The sequence below is a fragment of the Ambystoma mexicanum genome, chromosome 2p (genome assembly GCF_040938575.1).
Source record: "Ambystoma mexicanum isolate Mex_15411 chromosome 2p, UKY_AmexF1_1, whole genome shotgun sequence".
Taxonomy (NCBI): Eukaryota; Metazoa; Chordata; class Amphibia; order Caudata; family Ambystomatidae; genus Ambystoma; species Ambystoma mexicanum.
Genome location: NC_090923.1, coordinates 23050049 through 23068460, shown reverse-complemented (window position 1 = coordinate 23068460; position 18412 = coordinate 23050049). Strand labels below are relative to the sequence as shown.

The 18412-nt window shown below is 47.2% G+C and overlaps 1 protein-coding gene across 1 annotated transcript in view; it reads right to left on the bottom strand.

Annotated features, from left to right (window-relative positions):
- Window positions 1-18412, bottom strand: part of NEK4 (NIMA related kinase 4) — a 922900-nt gene that overhangs the window by 732337 nt on the left and 172151 nt on the right. The window contains exon 5 of the mRNA XM_069643166.1: window positions 8873-9027. Coding sequence (XP_069499267.1) covers window positions 8873-9027 — 155 coding nt within the window. The remainder of the gene's footprint in view (window positions 1-8872; window positions 9028-18412) is intronic.

The window sequence follows — 18412 nt, the reverse complement described above, 5'->3', positions numbered from 1 at the left end:
CATATACACATTCACCCTTAGAAATAAGACTGCATATGCATAAAATACCGGTATTCAAATCAGATGCAGGAAAACCAGAATAGTTAGAAAAAGCACACACAGAGTTTCCTCTGTCTAATGAAGTCCAGCCCCATGACGTATCGGACCTTGTGCTCAGAAAGTCACAAATTCTAATTATGGTTTCTTCAAGGAAGGTATTTCAGAACTGATGCGGCAGTGGTGGTGCTTTCAAAGTTCTTTAAAGTAAGCCAAGTATTTAATTAAAGCTAGATAAGTTTCCCACTCCATCATATTCCCAAGGTAGGTCCTGGGAAAGGAACCTTAGCCCAAGTTTGGCTACCAAAAGCTATGCCAGAGGGAGTTTAGTGACAAGGACTCTACACCCAATGTTACCCTATGTGAGATTAGAAGGGGGGGGGGAGCAGAAACAGGTATGTTCACTTACCTCGCTGACTCGGATTCTTTCAGGTGACACTGCAGGTCTTCCGGAATTCACTGGAGAACCAATCTTCTGTCCTGGGTGCGGGTGAGGGAAGCCCAGGCGTCACAGGTGCAGAAGTCACTTTTCCTGTCGGGAGCTGGTCGCAGTTCTCACCAGATGTTCTAGACAACTTCTTGAAGGACGAAAAGATGCAGGCTTAGCTTGTGCAGACCCTTCAGGACACCTCACAGGATTGTAGAGAGATTGTTCCAGGGGAGGTCGCCACGGGCAGATGGTGACAGGCGATCTTTCAGAGGTGAACACAGAAGCAGCCCCAGCACACCTTCCCTTTTCGTGAGAGGGCTGAAAATGCAGCGGACAGTCGACTTATGGCATAAGCTGAAGATCTTGCAAGTGCCAAGGGTCTACTGAGAACGATGACGGCGCCAAAGGGTTGGCCAAAAAGGAGCTGGTCAGTCCACCAGGTGGTCCAGGGACACTGCCAAAGGCTTTCAAAACAGATTCTCAAGCGGGTTTGAGACTGGTGGTTTTGTCCATTCCAAGGGTCGAAGCATCAGCACGGGTCTTCCGCGAACAAGCAGAGGAGCAGGGCTTTAACGGGCCAATCACTGGAGGCGATGCTTGTCAGCTGCAGGAGTCATCCTTGGGTCGACAGCGGGCTGCTCTTCTCCGTAGAAGTCTTGGTACCAACATTCATATGTCGAATAGCTGCAGGAGCCCTCCTTTTATCCAAGATTCAGGCTGGGGGAAGATCTGCAACACTCAAATTGCCCTGGATTGTCCATACTAGACAACCACTGTTTATCACATCCGTCCAGCAACAGACTTACGGGCGCCAGAAGATGTTAACTGGGACCAGACAGTCCCAGCCCTCTCCTCTGGCTCACATACTAAGCCCACTTTCCGCAAAGATAGCACTTTTGCTAGCTAAAGGGGTTACCACATATGGCATTTCCTGTCCTAGAAGGCTAAAGGACAAGATGGTCAAAGGACAAGTGAAAATCACAATAACTGTAAAAACTGCAGTTGTCACCGGCTTGTCTTTGGCACATATTCAAAGTAACCAAAAAGCCAGTAGGTAAAAAGTCTCAGGCTTAGGGACTAGTCAGTTTCCCCTTGGGAATTAAACTAGGCAAGGGAAGTAAAGCAGAAGACCTTACTTGCCTCCAAAGGTCGGGAGAGAAAATGTGCAAAAGAAAGTCTTTCCTAACAGAAGACAATTGCAGAGGTGGCTATAAGATCGGAGTTGATAGATGGATGAGAGCAGCTACAAGATGCAGTGCACAGAAAGAAACAGTCATTTTGTATCACTTCCTCTATACTACATGATTGACTGAAGACTCAGGCGCTTGGGTATAACAAGAGAAGATGGAAGGCTCCTTATTAAAAATGTGACAATATCTCTTAGCCGTGGGTTTGGAAATACATTAATCCCCCTGCTATTATTCAACGTTAGGAGTGAATTCCCCTCACTTTGGTAATTGTGTTGAAACTGCAAATCAGCTCAAAGGACACTTTCCTAGGGTTGACAATAGGCATTTTATATGTCCTCAAGCTTCCACAACAAATCAGCCAAGTATGTCCCTAATTGCAATCAGTGCTCTTCTCATCCGACACTCCAATGTGTAACCCTCCATCACCAGCACTGCTTGCTTGGCGCGGATCCATATCGTACTGAACAAAGAAATGTGGTTCTATGACTAAATAGCACCTGTTGAGGCTGCATACCAAAAAGGCAGCATTTATTAGGCCGATTTAGGGCAGCCTTCAATGTGTGGGTAAGTAGCCATTCATACCACACTCTCCTTCACCTCCTCATATCCCCCACCCGCAAGTCCCACATCCACTGCCTCCCATAGTATTTACTTTTAATCAAGAGGTTTAACCCCCCCCAAATATCCTACCCCATCCATAACACACATATGTGGGATACATTACACACCGTAATCATATTTCTGATGCTTGTATCTGCTTAGATTCACATGCATCTAGTGGAAGTTGCACATGAAGTTTACGAAGTTCGAAAAGGGACGTTGACAGGGCGTGACTGTAATACTATCCCTAGTGTGACGTACCCTGTACCCATGATCCCTCACGCATCGTGGTCCCTCAGATTATTTGTTTCTGACAAGATGGAGTGTAAATTTCAAGTGTGAAGTGTAAGTAGAGCAGTGGGACTGGATGATACCAAGAAGAGACTAAATGTAAACGTTGAAGACAATAGGTGATACTGCAGAGCCTTGAGGGACTCTGCACAACCGAGGGGCTGGTTTGGATTTGAAAGGAGGCAATGAGAATGTTATAGACCCGAGAGAACGGAGGTAAACCGCTTGAGCACTATGCCATATACGTCAGCAGAGGAGAGACGGGCAACCAGGGTGGGGTGGTCAACGGTGCCAAAAGCCGCTGATCGATCTAAAATAATCTATGCTCTGACTCCACCTTGGTCCACCACCCGTGCCAGATAATCAACTACCGCAACAAGCACTGATTAAGTACCCCTGCCAGGGCGAAACCCAGACTGGAAAGGGTCTAGAAGGTGAGAAGATTCTAGAAAAGCACCAAGTATTGGGGAAATAAGAGATTCGAGCACCTTCATAGTGAACGGGAGGAGAGAAATTAGATGAAAATAAGAAAGGACTGCAGGGACCAGATAGGGCTTCTTAAGGAAAGGAAGTACAAGAGCGTGTTTTAGATCATTAGGAATGAAACCGGAAGCAAGAGAATCATTAATTGCCAGTATAATCCAGGGACCAGTGTTGGCAGAGATCACTTTCAGAATGGAAAGAGAGAAATAGGGTCCAGGGGAGAAGCCTATTTACAGCAGATAGTACCTCTTGCAGAGAGAAAGTAGGAAATGATGACTAACCCGCCGTGGACTCAATGTCAGCATAAGACACATTCAGTAAGTCAGCAGGAGAGCATACTCTGTTCAGGTTCTGTTCAGGTTTCTGCGAATGGAAAGAATCTTTTCCTCAAAAAAAGAAGACAGAGTCGCAGAAAGCTTGCAAAGATATCAAACTGGAGGAGATTGTGGGGTGGGGATAACGACTTTACTAGCTCAAAGAGAGCTTTAGGTTGGTTGATGGCAGCTGAGACTTTCCCACTAAAGGAGGATTGTTTTGCCAGGAAAATTGCTTCCTGGTATTTACTGGAGGCTTGACAACACAGGACTTTTTAAACTGGCTTATAATGTATTCTCCCATCTTCTTTCTGCCTGCCTATGGAAAAACTTTAGCACCTTTAGATCTTCAGTATACCAGGGTTCAGAAAGGCAAACCTTAGCTATACAGCGCTTCAGAGGGGCAATGGAATCTGCTGCATTGCCAAAGGCCTGTGCTAAGGTGGTTAGTGTGCAGGGAGCTACCCTGGCACAGTACGACTCAATTTGAGTACATAGGTGTTGGCGTGAGGCGGGAACGCCAGACACGTTTCCAAAAAAACTGTGTTGGCCGTGTTTCAGGGCAGAGCATAGTAGGGATAGAGAAAGGAATTGCAAAATGATTGGACCAGGTTAGTGGGAGCACGGGAAAGATACTAATGACCTAATTTCTAAATTTCGCCCCTCTCCCATGCACTCCCCCTCCACCCCTTCCCTTCCCCATGCACTTGCATGTTCTCAGTGTTACTGGACCTAGTAAGATTGTGGTTTTTGTTCTCTCCCCTGTTCCCCGCCCTTTGCCTGGTCGCACTCTGAAACACCTGTGTATGAGCGCGATATAAAATATCATATCATTAGCATCAAACACAAGATGTAAAGTGTTGCCAAGACGATGGGTTGGGTAGGCAACTTGTTGCGTAAAGCCTAAATCTGACATGGTGGCGAACAGTGGAGATATTGAATGCTCACTGGCTTTACTGATTGGAAGATTAAAATCACCAACAATGAGCAGATTCAAGTGTTGGAAGACATCAAAGCAGATACTGGGAGACGCACCAGTAGAGATTCCAATGAGGCTATGATCAATTTGTATAGAGGACATATTAAATGTAGACTGAATTACTGCAATCCCTCCGCCCGAATGGGCCAACACTTGGTCCCGATGGAGAATGCTGTAATTGGGAAGAATGCTGTAATTGGGGGTAAAGCTAAAATTACTGATGGGTGAGAGTGCTCACGTAGCCTCATTTCCGCGACAAAAAGAAAATCCGGGTGATACACATCTATCAAGTTATAGCAATCATGAGCATGAGCAACTAGTGACCGTGCATTTAATAAAAAACTATTTAAGAAAGAGTTAAGTTTTGGACTGGTCAACAGTAGTTTGGCTTGCCTTAGTAAAATTCTGTGGAAAAATTGCATTAGAAGGAGCATAAGACAATAGATCCTCCCATGACAAATAACCTGCAGAGGATGCATGAGTAGCGAGTGTAGGTAACAAACTCCACTGCCAGGTCTGTGCACAGTCGAGCACAGACGGGCTTTTACTTGCCCGCTGTGCTTCTGGAATACTCTGCAATTATATGTAGGCACATTTCACATTAGCTCTGTCCCTCCCACTCAGAGGAATGAGCAGCAGACCGCAAAGCGTGTCTGCAAGGGAAGCCAGGTACCTTCTGGCCGTGTCAGTACGGCACATAGGAAAGTAAAAGTAAAATTACTCGAAACCAATATAACGCTAAAAGTATGTACTAGTAGAAGGAGGTGGGTTATTAGGAGGTAGCACTGCAAAGAGATGTTACAGCACTACGTGTCTCACCTGTGTATCACCCCTAGAATGTGTATGCAGACAGTAATGTTGGGTGAAGGAGTGTACTGAATTCCAAGTGGAAGCCTTGCAAATGGAATCTAAAAGGCACGTGTGCTATGGAAGCTAAGCTTGCTCCAGGGCCTCGAGTTGAGTGTGCTCTGGGCTTAAAGGGCAAGAAAGTAACAGAGTTGGACACAGTTGACAACACATTTGGAAATCGCTGCTTTAGAGATAGGGTCCCCTTCTCTTCCAGTGGCTACTGATATAAAGAAACGATCCGTCTTTCTGATCGGCTTGTAGTTCACTAACTTGTGATAGAACCAACGGCTATTAGAAGGGCCGTTTTGTACGTAAGGTGTTTAAGGCTGGCTTTGTGCATAGATTCGAAGGGGGCCCCCCATGAGCCTTGTAAGTAGGACATTGTGGTGCCAGCCAGGAGTAGGATTAGAGATGCAAGGGTACCGTTGTTTGACGCCCTCCATTAATGCCTTTACTACAGGCACCTTCCACAACAAAATCTTGTTCTCAGACGTGGTGTAAGTGGAGAGAGCCGCTAGGTATAATTTGAGTGTGTTAAAGACTAATCTGGATTCAAGCAAGTAGTTGACTATATTAGTGGGTGAACAATCGGTTGGATTTATAGACGGTGCACTGCACCATTACACAAAGTGTTTCTATTTGATAAAATACCAGTGCCTTGTGTTAGGCTTGCGTGCCTCCTTGCGCATTTTATGTATCTTTGGTCTAGGTTAAGGTGGCCAAAGTCTTCGACCTCAGGAGTCAAGCTGCTAAATTCAGCTCATGAGAGCTTGGTGCAGCGTTGTTCCCTGATCCTGGGTCAACAAGGTGTCTGTGCAGGGTTGTCTCATGGAAGGACACAGGGACATAATTTGTAGGTGTGAGAACCAGGTCCTGCACCCCCACAGCCATTAGGGTCAGCAGTGTTACTTGTTCCTGGTGTAGCTTGTAGACAATTTGTTGAGCAGAGGTGTCTCGGGTTAGGGTGTGTGAATGCAAATTTCCCTCACCAATTCATCAGAAGTGCATTCTCCTTGGATCCTTTCTGGGGAAACCTGGACACGTAGTCTTGGCATTGCATGTTTTCCAGGGTTGCTAAAAGGTCTCTCTCTGGGAACTCCCAGTTTGAGAAGAGGTTGTTTAGCACGTCTGTGTTTAGTTGCCATTCATGCTCAGAGGGTAGCATTGTACCCCCGTTTAGTAAGCCTACCAGAGAATAGAGTTCCCCTGAAACATGTGTTGTAGTGCCCATTGCCAGATGTACTGGGCTAGTCTGGATAGCCCTTGAGAATGTGTACCCCCCTGTTGGTTTACATAACACATGGCTGTGCTACTGTCCGTTAGGACTAGGACTGTCTTGTGGGCCAGCTGAGTCTTGAAGACTTTGAAGTGCTGTAAGAATCGCTAGTAGTTTGAGAAGGTGGATGTGCTTCCTGGTTAGCGCCCGTGTCCACAGGCTGTGAGCAGTGTGATGCAGGAAGTGAACGCCCCACTGCTTCAAAGGCAATACACACTCTCCATCCGCTCGAAGACAACAGCCCATATCCAAGCCTGCCTCTCTGGAGCCACTTGCAACACGGGTGAACCATTTAAAATCTGCAAGGAACCCTCCAATCCTACTACAGCCTCCACTTCTCCCCTGCCATCCCTGACCCACTGTATTTCACTGGCCTCCCACTTGTTAACCAAAACTCAGGACATCCTGTCTTCACTCTCCTCTCCTCTACTCTACTCTACTCTACTCCACTCCACTCCACTCCCTCCACAGCTCTCAGGCCTCACCTGCCCCCCCCCACTTACCCTCTCCCTCCTACTCTCCCCTTTCTCGCCTATAGCACCGGATGAGGTCTCTGGACAATTCCTCTCAATGAAAGGCTCCTCCAAACAGGTGCTCCCCTGCTCCTCCAGAACTATCAAGGACAACATTGCCTCCCTTGCACCAGCCTTGGCCGATTTCTTTAATCACTCCTTTGCCACTGGCTCCTTGCCGCTTACCCTCAAGCACTCCCTTGTGCACCTCTCCTCAAAAAGCCCTCTGCCGACCCCTCCTGCCCAGGTAACTATCTCCATTACCCCCTTCCTGGGAAAACGCTTGGAGAAGCTGATCATCTCCCAGCTTATCCACCACACTGAATCGGTTTGTTGTCTCCACGACCACCAGTCACGGACAATGCCCTACTGAACATCTGTGAAGATTAGCCCTGAACTTTCCATCCGTGCTTATCCTTCTGGATCTTTCCTCTGTCTTTGACACTGTCAATCATACCATCCTGACAAATCAGCTCTGTGGACACCTTTGGGATCACGGGCCTGGGACTTGACTGGTTGACCACATTACTCTCCGACCTTTCCAGGTTCAACAGGGCCCTTTTCTCTCCCCTATCACACTCTCAATCCTCTTGCCTTGGCTCTTCAACATCTACGTTACTCCTCCTCCTTGCCTCACTTCCAGTTTTATGCAGACGACACGCAGCTCTCCTTCAATCTTCCCTCTACTGCCTCCTCTTCCTCCTCTCTCATCCCGGACGGACTCCCATTCAGGAATGGTTTGCTGCCAACAAGCTCTGCCTTAATTCCATCAAGACTGAGATCCTTCTCATTGGTACTCCAGCTCGCTCCTTCCCTCCTAGCCTCTGGCTGCCCTCTATGGCTCCCCTCCCCTCAAAAACCTTGGTGTCATCTTTGACTCCTCTCTCTCCTCTTCTCCTCACATCGCGGCCCACTATCAGCTGCACCCCCTCAGAGGCTTTCTCCCTTTCCTCTCCTTCCCCCAGAAACTCAATGTCTCCAGAGCTCTGGTCCTCTCTAGGCTGCACTACTGCAATCGCCTCTTCCCCAACCTGTCTTTATCCACCCTTCGCCCCCTTCAACTAATCTAGAATAGGGGACTGCAAGACTTATCCTTGGGCTCAAGCCCAGGGACCACATCTCTCCAGCCCATAAATCCCTCAACTGGCTCCGGGTTGATGCTATAATCAGGTTCAAGATCCTCTACATCATCTACAGGGATGTCTGGCGCCTGGGACCCCACTACATCCAACTCTCTCCCTAAATACCTCCCTGCTAGAGCCCTTCGGTCTTCTGGGCTCCAAATTTCTGCAGATCAGATGCTTCGCTAAGCAGAGAGTGGGGGGTAGATCTCTCCTCTGAAGGAGTCTCTCTCTGGAATGGTCTTCCTGCCCCTCTCAGGCTTGAGCTGGATCTCGTTAAGCTCTGGAAGTTTCTCAAGCCCCTCCTTTTCCCTTCTTCCTTCCCTTACCCCCTCCCCTTGCTAACACCCTTGTCTGCTGCAGTGACTGGCTCCCTGGTCCTCTCTGAGTTCTACAGGGCATCAGGAACTCCCCGCCCAGTCCACCTCCCTCCTCATACTTAGAATGTGGACACTCATCTCATGCAATTGTTGGCACTTGCACCACTGGCCTCCCATTAGGACTCGATTCGCCCCGTTGGCCTTCTCCCCCCCTCCTCCACCCCGCCTTTCACTTGCACTCTCGCCTCTTACTCTGCACTTCTCTTCCACGCTAGCACCTTGCACAGACTGGCACCCCCAACCCTCGCACTTCTTGTGACTGCACTTGCACAATCCAAATGTCAGAAGGACTAGTAGGACCGTTATATGTCTCCCTTGTCGTCGTTCCCCCCTTTTTGGCTTGTACTGCCCATCACAAGATTTCTAATGCCAGCAGAATTCTGCAGATCTTCTAGGTCCCATGGTACGTACTTCTTTATGTTGTCTAAAAACAGGGAGATGTGTTGCTTTATGTACGGCCGCTTCAGAATGTCTTTCGCATCCGGCCGGTGCACAGGATCCTTGCTGAGCATGGTTCCGATCAACTCTCCCAGCTGAGGGCTGTAATTCTTTGGCATAGCTGGAAGCTGCAACGAGAATTTTAGATATAAATGAGACAGTGTGAATGTACGGAGCTTTTCTAGAAAATGCGCTTTCCTTCTAATGTGATTCAGAAGCCAAGTACACCTATGAAATAAGATTGTTGCTGACAGACAAGCAATTGGTTTAAAGCCAAATCCTATGCTAGATGACTCTGATTGCATTAGAAGTCTTTTATGAGACTATTAGGGGGGTGCCAATGACTTTCATACTCTTATTTTAGTAAATCACCTCTACAAGGCGCGTGACCAGTCAGGAATTGTACCGCCTACTGTGGTGGGTACAGAACCTGACCAGCTCTGGCCAAACAGATGATCTGTATAAAGTCTATTCAAAGGGCTCTCTCGAATGCCCTAATACAATGCACTGTAGAATACTACAAAATGGCAATACATATGATATTACAATGGCAGAGGAAGACATAGACCAAGCAAAAACATGTTTAGAAAGGTACGAGGAAAGTGGTGATTCAAACGACTTGGCAAAGATCACAAGGAAAGGTGCGGGGGCTTGGTAGGGCGACAAAAAGGAAGTAAGCGTTTGAGAGGAAACTGTACAATCCATTTGGATGAACTTAGTATGAAGACAGAAGGTATGGTGGCAGAATGCTATGAATGGGAAAAGGCAACTAACAGGCTAGCTATAAGGTAGTCACTATAAAGCTAGTTACATTGCAATCCTTGGCATGCAGAAAACAGAGATGACAAACTAGCATTGAACAACTGATGCATTATCCAAACATATTTTAAAGTACTTCCTGGCTAAAACATGCATAATTATTACAAACCAACTCTAATTAAATGTGTGACTAGTAGCCCAGGTAGATGCTTATCGGTAATAAGCAAAGGTCTACCGAAACAGGCCCATAGCAAGAAACGGCAGAGTTACCTAAACAAAGCCTGAGAGGCTGGTCTGCCTTCCAAATGATCAGACATTCAAACTAAATATAATCGAGCATGCCCTAATGAGGCAACATTTCAGGGCTTGTTTCATGTACACGCTATGTACCGTCTCTGCTCAGGATTTATTTGGACAAGCACATATGGTTGAGAGATCCAGCACCTCACTGAGGTGGAATTCTTTGAGCACCTTTGAGCCGCAATGTCCTGGTGGAAAAGGGTATATGGTTTTGAGGCTCTTGGAGCTGTGTGTGTGCCTCGCTGATGGAACAGCAACAAAGAAGCTTCCGGTCACAGGACAGCAAGCGTTCCAATAGCTTCAGCATCAGCCGAGCAGAAACACATTATGGCGCAACTAACTGCGGTTCAATTGACAGGAGTGAGAAGGTAAAGGGCACCTGAATCTCTCAGTAGAAGGGGGCAAACATTCGCCATTTCTATCAGTGATCGAAGTGTACGAAAAGAAGTAGTGGAAGTATGTTCCCTACTGGCCTGCACCACTCCCCACAGACCTCATTGCCGCGCCCCCAACCATGCGCAATAAAAAAAAAAAAACACATGTGCCTGCTCTTTAAGGAAACGTCCTGTGCAGTGCACTGAAAGTGCAAGTTTCAACTTCTTCCTACACTTTTATTTTAAAACAGAACCGTTCCGGAACGGTTTCTTTTTAAAAATAAAAGTATAGGAACGGTAAAACTTCATTAAAACAATTAGAGGAGCAAAGCTCCCGTCCACTTCGACCACTGATTTCCAAAGGAAAATAGTGTCTGCAGAGGTCATTTGCACAAGGACAGGTGCTGAGGTGAGGACACAGTGATATTTGATCTTCGTCTCAGATCCTCCATGGGGCTGTAGGTAGTGGTCAGGGACTGTGCTTTCCCCTCTGCACCAGGTTTGTTCCAGATCAACACAGTTTCTTCTCTTAAAGTAGTTGTCCATCATAGGTTCCTTATTTAAATGAGCATTTAATTACATCTTTAATTAAATCAGATTTCTTAAAAAAAATACCTTTAATAAAAAATGGTGCAGTAGTTTGTCAACCAGGAAAACAACTATTCAATTGAAAATTATTATTGTACGAGTTATTTTCAGCAGTCCTGTATAACTGATAACTGAGCAGGAACCGGGCACTCAAGCCGAGCGACAGATGAGAGAAGCAGAGTCAGCCCTTGCTAAAAGACCAGGCACTAGGCACTTGGGCTGAGCAAGAGATGCACAGTCAGCCCTCACTCAATGAGAATGAACCAGGCGATCAAGCTGAGCAACATATGAGAGAAGCAGAGTCAGCCCTCCCTCAATGAGCTGGAACCAGGCTCTCAAGCCGAGCGACAGATGAGAGAAGCAGAGTCAGCCCTTGCTAAAAGACCAGGCACTAGGCACTTGGGCTGAGCAAGAGATGCACAGTCAGCCCTCACTCAATGAGAATGAACCAGGCGATCAAGCTGAGCAACATATGAGAGAAGCAGAGTCAGCCCTCCCTCAATGAGCTGGAACCAGGCTCTCAAGCTGAGCGACAGATGAGAGAAGCAGAGTCAGCCCTTGCTAAAAGACCAGGCACTAGGCACTTGGGCTGAGCAAGAGATGCACAGTCAGCCCTCACTCAATGAGAATGAACCAGGCGATCAAGCTGAGCAACATATGAGAGAAGCAGAGTCAGCCCTCCCTCAATGAGCTGGAACCAGGCTCTCAAGCCGAGCGACAGATGAGAGAAGCAGAGTCAGCCCTTGCTAAAAGACCAGGCACTAGGCACTTGGGCTGAGCAAGAGATGCACAGTCAGCCCTCACTCAATGAGAATGAACCAGGCGATCAAGCTGAGCAACATATGAGAGAAGCAGAGTCAGCCCTCCCTCAATGAGCTGGAACCAGGCTCTCAAGCCGAGCGACAGATGAGAGAAGCAGAGTCAGCCCTTGCTAAAGGACCAGGCACTAGGCACTTGGGCTGAGCAAGAGATGCACAGTCAGCCCTCACTCAATGAGAATGAACCAGGCGATCAAGCTGAGCAACATATGAGAGAAGCAGAGTCAGCCCTCCCTCAATGAGCTGGAACCAGGCTCTCAAGCCGAGCGACAGATGAGAGAAGCAGAGTCAGCCCTTGCTAAAGGACCAGGCACTAGGCACTTGGGCTGAGCAAGAGATGCACAGTCAGCCCTCACTCAATGAGAATGAACCAGGCGATCAAGCTGAGCAACATATGAGAGAAGCAGAGTCAGCCCTCCCTCAATGAGCTGGAACCAGGCTCTCAAGCCGAGCGACAGATGAGAGAAGCAGAGTCAGCCCTTGCTAAAGGACCAGGCACTAGGCACTTGGGCTGAGCAAGAGATGCACAGTCAGCCCTCACTCAATGAGAATGAACCAGGCGATCAAGCTGAGCAACATATGAGAGAAGCAGAGTCAGCCCTCCCTCAATGAGCAGGAACCAGGCTCTCAAGCTGAGCGACAGATGAGAGAAGCAGAGTCAGCCCTTGCTCAATGAGCAGGAACCGGGCACTCAACCTGAGCGACAGATGAGAGAAGCAGAGTCAGCCCTTGCTCAGGGACTAGGCTCTCCAAGTGTACGAAAAGAAGTAGTGTTCCCTACTGGCATGTACCGCACCCCACAAACCTCATCACCCCCCCCCCCTCCAATGCACAATACAAACGCCAAAACACATGTGCATGCTGTTTAGGGGAACAGTCAGTGCAGTGCACTGTAAGTGCAAGTTTTAACTTCTTCCTACACTTTAAAACAAAACCATTCCAGAATGGTTTCTTTTAATAATAAAAGTATAGGAACAGTAAAACTTAATTAAAAAAAGTAGAGGAGCACCGCTCCTGCCCACTGAATGGGATTTCTCACTCATCTCTGCCCATGACAGAAGTTAGACACTTGTTCTTGGGAGGAGCAGAAACGTCTGTCTGGTGAAAAACCAGGCTCTATAGATGGTTTAAAGAGCTGCCTGCTTCAGTTTCTGTTCACGGGCAGTGGCAAGACATAAACTCAGAGCACCTGCTTGTGTGTGCCGTGAGATCGCAATTTGAGACAGCAGAAGGAAAGTTCCTTGAAGGAATGGCCCAATCCAAACAGCAGGTAGTCTAGAGAAGGGGTGGCTTTTGTGCGATAACGGGATGAAGGGCTACTGGGCTACCAGCATTCATCATGACCAATTTGTTTTGAACTGCTTGCAGGAAGGCTTGCAAGGAGAGGAAGACTGCCAACTGCTCCAGGAAGTGTCAGAAAAGCATGGGGTAATGGGCAACGGGCACAAAGGGCTGGAAAAATGAAACCTCAGAAGGACTTGCTCCTCTGAGTTCACCAGAAAAGAGACGGAAGAAGATGCCGATTCACATGAAGGAGGCAGAAGATAGATGCAGGATGTGGTTCCAGTGCTCTCCAAGGTTAAACCAGAGCCACATTTCAAGTCTGTCTAAGGACACCAATCAGAAAACAGCGTGCTAGGATTTGTTGGTGGGTTTGGAAACGTTTTACTGCCTTTGTGAAAAGGTACTCAATGAGTGACATGTCAAAACAAACAGGTTTTCAAGTTTTTATTTAAGCAGTAAACCCAGGCGGAGAGGGCTTGACCGTACCACGGTCATGCCTGGTAAAGCAGTTTATTGCGAACATGTTTAAGTTAAACAGCTATTTATTTTCAGTTAAGCAATGGCAAAGTTGCAGTTTCTCAACTCAAAGAAACATCAAACAATGGTGGGCGTCATGGATTAGGGAGATGGGAACTACATGTAGTCCCTTCTCCCTTTACATGGTGGCAATTGCCACAATGGAGACGCACCAGGAACACTGTTTGAGGGAAAAGGGAGCGCAAGGTAAGTGGGATGGGGGTGAGAAAGGGATATTGAAATTGGGTTCAGGGTAAAGAGGGAAGGGGAGCACAGCGCCAGGGGTGCAGTTACATCATTTCTGGCAGGGAGGATGGCAGCCCCCCACTCCAGAGGATGCTTGGAGCGGGGCCTTTATCATTAGGCAAAGACCCTGTTCCATGCCTCCTGATTGGCTGGGAGGCCGCCACTCCCTCACCCCCTCCCAAATATAATCTACTAGCAGAAGTAACTGTTCTGACTTTAGGCTTGACTTACTCCAACTTAATAGTACCAGGAGACTTCCCTCTCCATCCCTACGATCCTCTCAATTGGGTTGGTAATATGGTTACTAGCTTGCAGATCTCTCTTTAGGGCTTCAAACCCATCTTCCTACTTACAAAAGTGGTAAACCTCCTGGACCAGATCTTCTCAGAGGAATAGTTGGTAGACAGCTTTACACCTGTTCCTGTCATTTGGTCAGACTCCTTTCTGGTCCATTTTACTATCAGAACCTCATTTCGAGCTTCGGGGGTTCCTCAAGGTCTAGTCTCGCAGGGCCTGGCAGAAAGTTGATCTGTCTGTTTTTACTGACTGGTTGTTTGAAGCCAATGACGAATAGGGGGGGAGGGAGTTGAACCCCCCCCCCCTCTCTCCTGAAATCCCTGGCAAAGGTGGCTGATGATCTGGCCCCTCTGAAAACTCATTTTGGTAGATCTAAATCCACGGCCCCCTGGCTCTCCTCAGAGCTTGGAGAACAGAAACAGGCTTGTCGCCGTCTGGAAAGAAAGTGCCATCGTAACTACTCTGAGGAAGATCGTTCTCTAGCTATCACAAGAGGATTGTTGCCGAAATAGCCAAATATTATGCCAATTGAATAACTGATGCACACTGTTCTTCGAGGGAAGTGCTTTTGGTTACTAAAGAACGATCTGCTCCCTACTCTAGGAGGAGGCCATATTACCTGATGCTCATTCACACTGCCAAATAATCGTGAATGGCCAATCAGCTAGCAGGGTCAGCAAACCTTTGGTCTCTGATTCCCATCAGCTTAGCAATTTTTATCCCGAACCAGTGGACGAGGATGTTAAAATGCGAGCATTACATGGCCTCAAATCGGCCTCACCCCACGACGGGGGTGAGGCCGATTCGTTCGTTCAAAATAATCTAATAAATCACCAGTATTTCCAAGTCTAACATTTACCTTTGTGTCTGTATACATGGAATATAGTGGGGTTGAGTTTCTAAGTGTTTAGTTTGCCCCACAGTCTCTTCCTGCCGAAGTGTCAAAAGCTTGAGAATAGTCTACAAAGGCCAAATAAAGGGGGACTACCGAGGTACTACAAGCTCTGGCAATTAGAAGTTGAAGTTCCAGATACTAAATGTAGATACCATACCCTTCTGAAATCCCATTTGACTGCTTTTAGTAATCGAGCTATTGATAATTACCAGTGGAAGAGAGCACACAAATGTACCAGGCACACCCCTAAACGCCAGCAAATGATAACTGGATGGAAGATCACATCAGCCCTTTTTATGACTATGAATAACTAACGATTTTTTCCAGGAAGGATAAATAACCCTTTTCAGGCCAATGCCATTAAACAGTTTGAAAAACTATACAGCCCATATAATAGGCTCCTTTTTTACAACATTTGCTAGCCCATCCGGGGAAGGACCCCGAGTGGTCTAATCAGGAAATAATGGATATAATATCTATGTATCGGTGCACATGTAATATACACTACTGCTTAATCCCCAACTATCTCAAACTGTCAGGAATATGGGGTGGAGTAGGAGGGGAATGTGTCGGGGATTCAGAAAAGGCTAGATCCTGCAAATACATGGAAAAACTACACTTCCCAGCAGTCCTTGGGAAAACTGTGTAGTTCATTGCCGTGCACGCGTGTGGCCAGCTGACTCAGATTGGCAGCAGTTTATTAAGAGCCAATGGCGCATGGCAGGTGTGGCTTATTTTGTGTTTTGGGACGGAGTCATGTCGGAGGAACGAGGAAGACGCCCGGGCATGGATCCTGTTATTTTATAAGCGTGCAGGCTGAAATTTGCAGAGGCAGTAGGAGGTGACACGCGCGGCTGCTACGGGCTACACAAGACTACGTCCGGGAACGCTTGTGAGCTTCCCGGACTTAAGATAAGTGCAGGAGGGGCTCCTTTGAACAGTTAAGTTATGCGCTCAGCACGATGGTTATAATTCATGTGAACTGACATTGCTAATATGGGGCAGGGTGTTTGATGCCTGTATATGAAGTGCATGTGAGCTCAGCATACTGGAGCGCCCGGAGAGAAAAGGCTCCCTCAAATGTGGTTACGGACTACTAGTGCTTCTGCGCATTTTAACACCCTCACTCTTGAGGGGCTGCATTTTTCCCTCGAGTAACCAGTGCTGATAACTAGATTATTGTGGGAAAGATCCATGAGCACGGTGTGTCAAAACGGCATAGTTGCTGTGTTTCATGTCCATGATCATTCATGTCTATGTTGCCCAGTGGGCCATGTGTTAGGTCTATCATAGTGGGAACAATCCCATATGTACGTTTCATCTAGCTTGCTATGTATGTTATCCATGTAACAGGGTGACATAGGTGCACGTACCAAGGTGTGCTATTTGTGTTATTGCCCAAGGAAAGTACATGGTATTTATAAGGTACTAGACAGAGTAGGGTTTTTCCCTGTGACTTCCCTGGTCCCATCCAACCTAGGTACTCCCTTATCCTCTACCCGGTGTTCCTACCTTCCCCTCCCTGTCCACAACATCTCCCTAACCCTTCCCCCCCACTGGCTGCCACATGGTGTCCTGTTTTTTGTATATCAGGTACCTGTGCCAACCACAGTAGGAGGGTCAACTTTCATTCGGCTTCCGTGGTTCGGGGGACAGGGTCGACTCACCTTCCCCCATTATTGTGTATATGATTGACATAATAAGCCACCCCCAGATTGGAATACTTACAACCACCCAAGCCAAATGGAAGCGACTTCTCTGGCCTTGGCCGATGTGCTAAAGGTGCTTCAAGCATTCAGGTGGAATTAGCTCAGGCTAGACAGGAATCTGATAATTTAAAGACACAAGTACAGAGTTTGGTAGCCAAGCGGACCCCGTTGGAGGGGGCCAGTGCAATGAGAGCTTCCACAAGGCAGAATTCCACAGTAATTGTTCAACCTCCCAGTAGTGTACCTTTAGCAGCTCCAGAACGCTTTTCAGGGGATCCTTGAAAAAACATGATGTTCCTTACCCAATGTAGACTTTCATATTTGACGGGAGATGCAGCGGCATGGGCTATGCCGTTGGTACAGAAAGATTACCCTTTGCTATATAATTGGGATGGGTTTCTAATGGAATTTGGCAGGCTATTTGACCGACGAGAGGTGTCATTAGCACAGGATAAGGAGTTGTTGAGATTAAAGCAGGGAGCCGGGATTTGGTAACATATGTAACACAGTTTGACAGATTGGTAATAGAGAGAGTGGCCAGTGGCCAAGCAAACTGTTATTTTATCAGGGCTTACGCGAGGAACTTAAAGATGCTATTGCTCAAGTTGAGCCACAACCAAGAACTTGCACTGCCATTATCGATTTAGCCTTAAGGTTGGATCATCGCATGAATGAGAGGAAAGGAGATAAAAAGAGACCGGAAGCAGCACCATTTGTGCGATTAGACAGGAGTAGAGGAGGACGGACAAGTGGAACCAATGCAAATTGGTAGTGTAAGAGGACCGTTGTCAGCAGCAGAGAAGGAACAGCGCAAGGTTAACAAATCGTGTCTCTATTGTGGGCAAACAGGATATTTTATACGTACATGCCCCAATACCCCTCAGAAAAGTGTGGTAGGCGAGAGGAGTACGAAGGAGGCGGGAAAAGAGATGGGCCGACCTTAGGGGGAACACAGGTGCCAGGCCCGATTGATGTAGGGTTCCCCAGATGGGTTGCAAATACAGTGGGGGGTAAACCTTCTCACTTATACATTTTGGTGACGCTATGTTTTACTTTAACTACACAGGATGTCATGGCGATGGTGGATTCAGGGGCTACAGGCAATTTTGTGGATATTACCCTTGCTGCGCAGTTAGGATTACCTCTGTTGGATAAACACACGGTGGAAGGAGTGCAATCGGTAGATGGTTCACCATTGGTATCAGGGCCCATACGAAAACAGACAGAAAAATTGGTCATAATTTGTGTAAATGGTCATCGAGAGGAAATCACATTTGACTTAATAGCAGCGCCTCAGTTTGGATTGATTTTGGGAATGCCCTGGTTGGTTCTTCATAATCCTAGAATTGATTGGGAAAGGCAGACAGTGTTGTTTGATGAGCAGAGGTGTCAGGAACACATATTCCCTGAAATAGGACCAGCAGCATTGCAAGTTGAAAAGGGGACAGGGGATCAGGTTGTGGGAGCAGTGGTAGAAGGAATCCCCTCACAGTACATGGAGTTTACTAAAGTCTTTGACAAGAGAATTGCTGAGCGATTACCCCCTAATCGACACTATGATTGTGTTATTGAATTGGAGGAAGGAGCAAAATTGCCTTGCAGTAGAATTTATGCTCTCATGGAAAAAGAAAATAAATATCTACGGGAATATTTAGATGAGATGTTGGCTAAGGGGTTTATCAGACATTCTACGTCCCCAGTCTCCTCACCTTTATTTTTTGTTCCCA